This window comes from Mirounga leonina, unplaced genomic scaffold, assembly GCF_011800145.1.
Source record: "Mirounga leonina isolate KUSES-001 unplaced genomic scaffold, KU_Mleo_1.0 Mir_176, whole genome shotgun sequence".
Taxonomy (NCBI): domain Eukaryota; kingdom Metazoa; phylum Chordata; class Mammalia; order Carnivora; family Phocidae; genus Mirounga; species Mirounga leonina.
Window position 1 is genome coordinate 21,669,711 of NW_023270454.1, and position 2,952 is coordinate 21,672,662.

At 37.9% G+C, this 2,952-nt stretch overlaps 1 protein-coding gene across 1 annotated transcript; it reads right to left on the reverse strand.

The window, feature by feature from the left end:
* Window positions 1–216: 216 nt before the first annotated feature.
* LOC118022519 (protein S100-A6-like) lies at window positions 217–2,730 on the reverse strand. The gene is made up of 2 exons (XM_035023245.1): window positions 2,692–2,730; window positions 217–498 (listed from the first exon to the last, which is right to left on the reverse strand). The coding sequence occupies exons 1-2, from the start codon at window positions 2,728–2,730 to the stop codon at window positions 217–219; spliced, it is 321 nt and encodes a 106-aa protein (XP_034879136.1).
* Window positions 2,731–2,952: the final 222 nt, after the last annotated feature.

A 2,952-nucleotide genomic window follows, 5' to 3' on the forward strand; every position in this document is an offset into this window, starting at 1 on the left:
TATATGCACTCTTCTGAAACATGCTTCTTTTCAGTCAATCATTTGTCCCTGAGATCTTTCCATATCCATCAATAAAGAACTACTTTCTTGTTTTACAGGCTGAAGTGTATTCTTTTTTTTTTTTTAACCAAAAAAAGATACTTATTGAACAGTTACTCACCACTGGATTAGACTTAGACAGGCCTTATAGAGAGTTTCCACCTTCCTGATTTATTTTCAGCCCTTGAGATCATCATCATAGATCAAAGTCAAGGCCCCCAGGAAGGTGACATATTCCTGGAAGCTTACCACTTTGCCCTTGTTCCAGTCCAAGTCGTCCATCAGCTTTGCAATCTCAGCATCCTGCAGCTTCAGGCCAATGGTGAGCTCTTTCTGGATCAGCTCCGTCAGGTCCTTCTTGCCCAGGGTGTTCTTGTCACCATCCCTGCCCAAGTACTTGCAGAAGATGACCACAAGGAGGCCAACGGCCTGATCCAGGGGGCGCTCCTTAGTTGGGCACTAGGCTCAGAGCACATGGCAGGGGGAATGTGGAGGAACAACTGGGGTGGTGGCCAGTGCACCTTTTAGCCTACACGCTGCAGTGTATTCTACTGAATCCATGTGTTACTTTGACACGACTTATCTAGGCTGGTTCTGAATTTCTACCATTATAAAAAGAGCCACATGAGGTATCCCATGGTTACATCTATTCTCACTTACTCATTTATTTCTTTTGGATAAATTACTATATGTAGGGTTTTAGGTCATTTTTATGCATATTGCCAAACTATCCTCTAGAAATATTGTACCAATTTATATTCCCACCAATAGGACATGAAAGTATGCATTTCCTGAAACCATATCCAATTCTGAATGTTAACTTTTTCAATATTTGTTGAGATCCAGGGCACCTGGGTGACTCAGTCATTAAGCGTCTGCCTTCGGCTCAGGTCATGATCCCAGAGTCCTGGGATCGAGCCCCGCATCGGGCTCCCTTCTCCGCAGGAAGCCTGCTTCTCCCTCTCCCATTCCCCCTGCTTGTGTTCCCTCTCTTGCTGTATCTCTCTCTGTCAAATAAATAAAACCTTTAAAAAAAAAATTTGTTGAGATCCAAAAAATGGTATTTAATTGATATTTTACTTAGTTAGTATTTGATTCCTAATAAGATTAAACATCTCCTGGGGCACCTGGGTAGCTCAGATAGTTAAGCGTCTGCCTTCCGCTCAGGTCATGATCCCAAGGTCCTGGGATTGAGCCCCATGTCTGGCTCCTGGCTCCGCGGGAAGCCTGCTTCTCCCTCTCCCTCTGCCTCTCTCCCTGCTCATGCTCTCTCTCTGTATCTCTCTGTCTCAAATGAATAAATAATAATAAAAAAATCTTAAAAAAAAAAGAAAGAAAAAGAAATTTAAAAAAAAGATTAAACATCTCCTATGCTTATTGGTTATTTGGATTCCTTCTTTTTTTTTTAATTCCTTCTTTTTATAAATTTCTTGCTTGTATTCTTTTGTCATCTTTCTTTTTGTTTCCCCCATATATGTACACATTTATTTTTATTTTTAGCACTTTGTTATGTGTCGTGTTATGAAACATTTTCCTAATTTGTCTTCTCTCTCTCTCCCTTCCTTACAGTGTGAATTGTTAAGTTCATTTTTTGTTTGGTTGTCTGCAACACAAAAGTTTAAAAAGTCAAAGTTATCAGTCTTATCCTTTTTGGCTTCTGAATTTTTGTGACACAGTTTTAAAAAGTCTGCTGTATCTCAAAGGGAAATATATTTATCCATTTTTTTCCCTCTAGTACTTCTGAGTCATCTATCACACTTACATATGTGATCCATCTAGAAGGTATTTACCATGTAAGGAGTTAAAATTTTGATCTGTTTGGTTTTTTCTTTTTTTTTTCCTGGATGGATGACTAATCTATTGTCCCAAACCCTTACCGAATGACTTTTCTTTACCACTTATTTAAAATGTTACCTTTATCTATAAATTAATATATTTTCATCTGGCATAGTGATCAACATTGTATTTGGAGTCAAACAGATCTCAATAAAGTTTGATCATTTTCTTCATATAGCACTTCTTGTTAAGGTTTTCTTATTTAATTTAAATTTTTGTTGCTATTGAAATTGATGTGTTGTGTGCCACTCTATTTTATGACTAGGGATTTTTTGTATATAAGCCAACTACTAATTTTGTACATATAGTTTAAAATAACCTCCAAAGGACGCCTGGGTGGCTCAGTTGGTTAAGCGACTGCCTTCGGCTCAGGTCATGATCCTGGAGTCCCTGGATCGAGTCCCGCATCGGGCTCCCTGCTCGGCGGGGAGTCTGCTTCTCCCTCTGACCCTCCCGACCCTCCCCCTCTCATGTGCTCTCTCTCTCAAATAAATAAATAAAATCTTTAAAAAAAAAATAACCTCCAAAAATGACAATTTTGCTGCTTCCATTCCAGTTCTTATTGGGTTCCTTGTTTTAATATACTAGTGGCACCTCTATTTTACTCCAGACATTAATGAGTTAAGGAAAAAAATTATCTAATTCTACTTTATTGAGTGATTTCACTGGAAATGGATATTAAATTTTGTTAAATGCATTTTTGGCCTCAGTCGAGATTATCATACAGTTTCTCCTCTTTGACTTATTAATATTGTGATTATATTAATAGTTTTTTAAAACTATAAACCTCATTTGCATTTTTGGAATAAATCCCACTTGGTCATAGAGTATCAGTCTTTTAATATACTTCTTCATTCTGTTCAAGATATGCAAGATTATTTTCACATTTATAATTTGACTGTCAATAGTGTATCCTAACAGTCCCACCATTTTTTTTTGTTCTACTTCAGGTACTAACTTCAAAGTCAATTAATGTAAAATACATTGCTTGGGGCGCCTGGCTAGCTCAGTTGGAAGAGCACCAACTCTTGATTTCTGGGTCATGAGTTTGAGCCCCACATTGGGTGTAGGATTAAG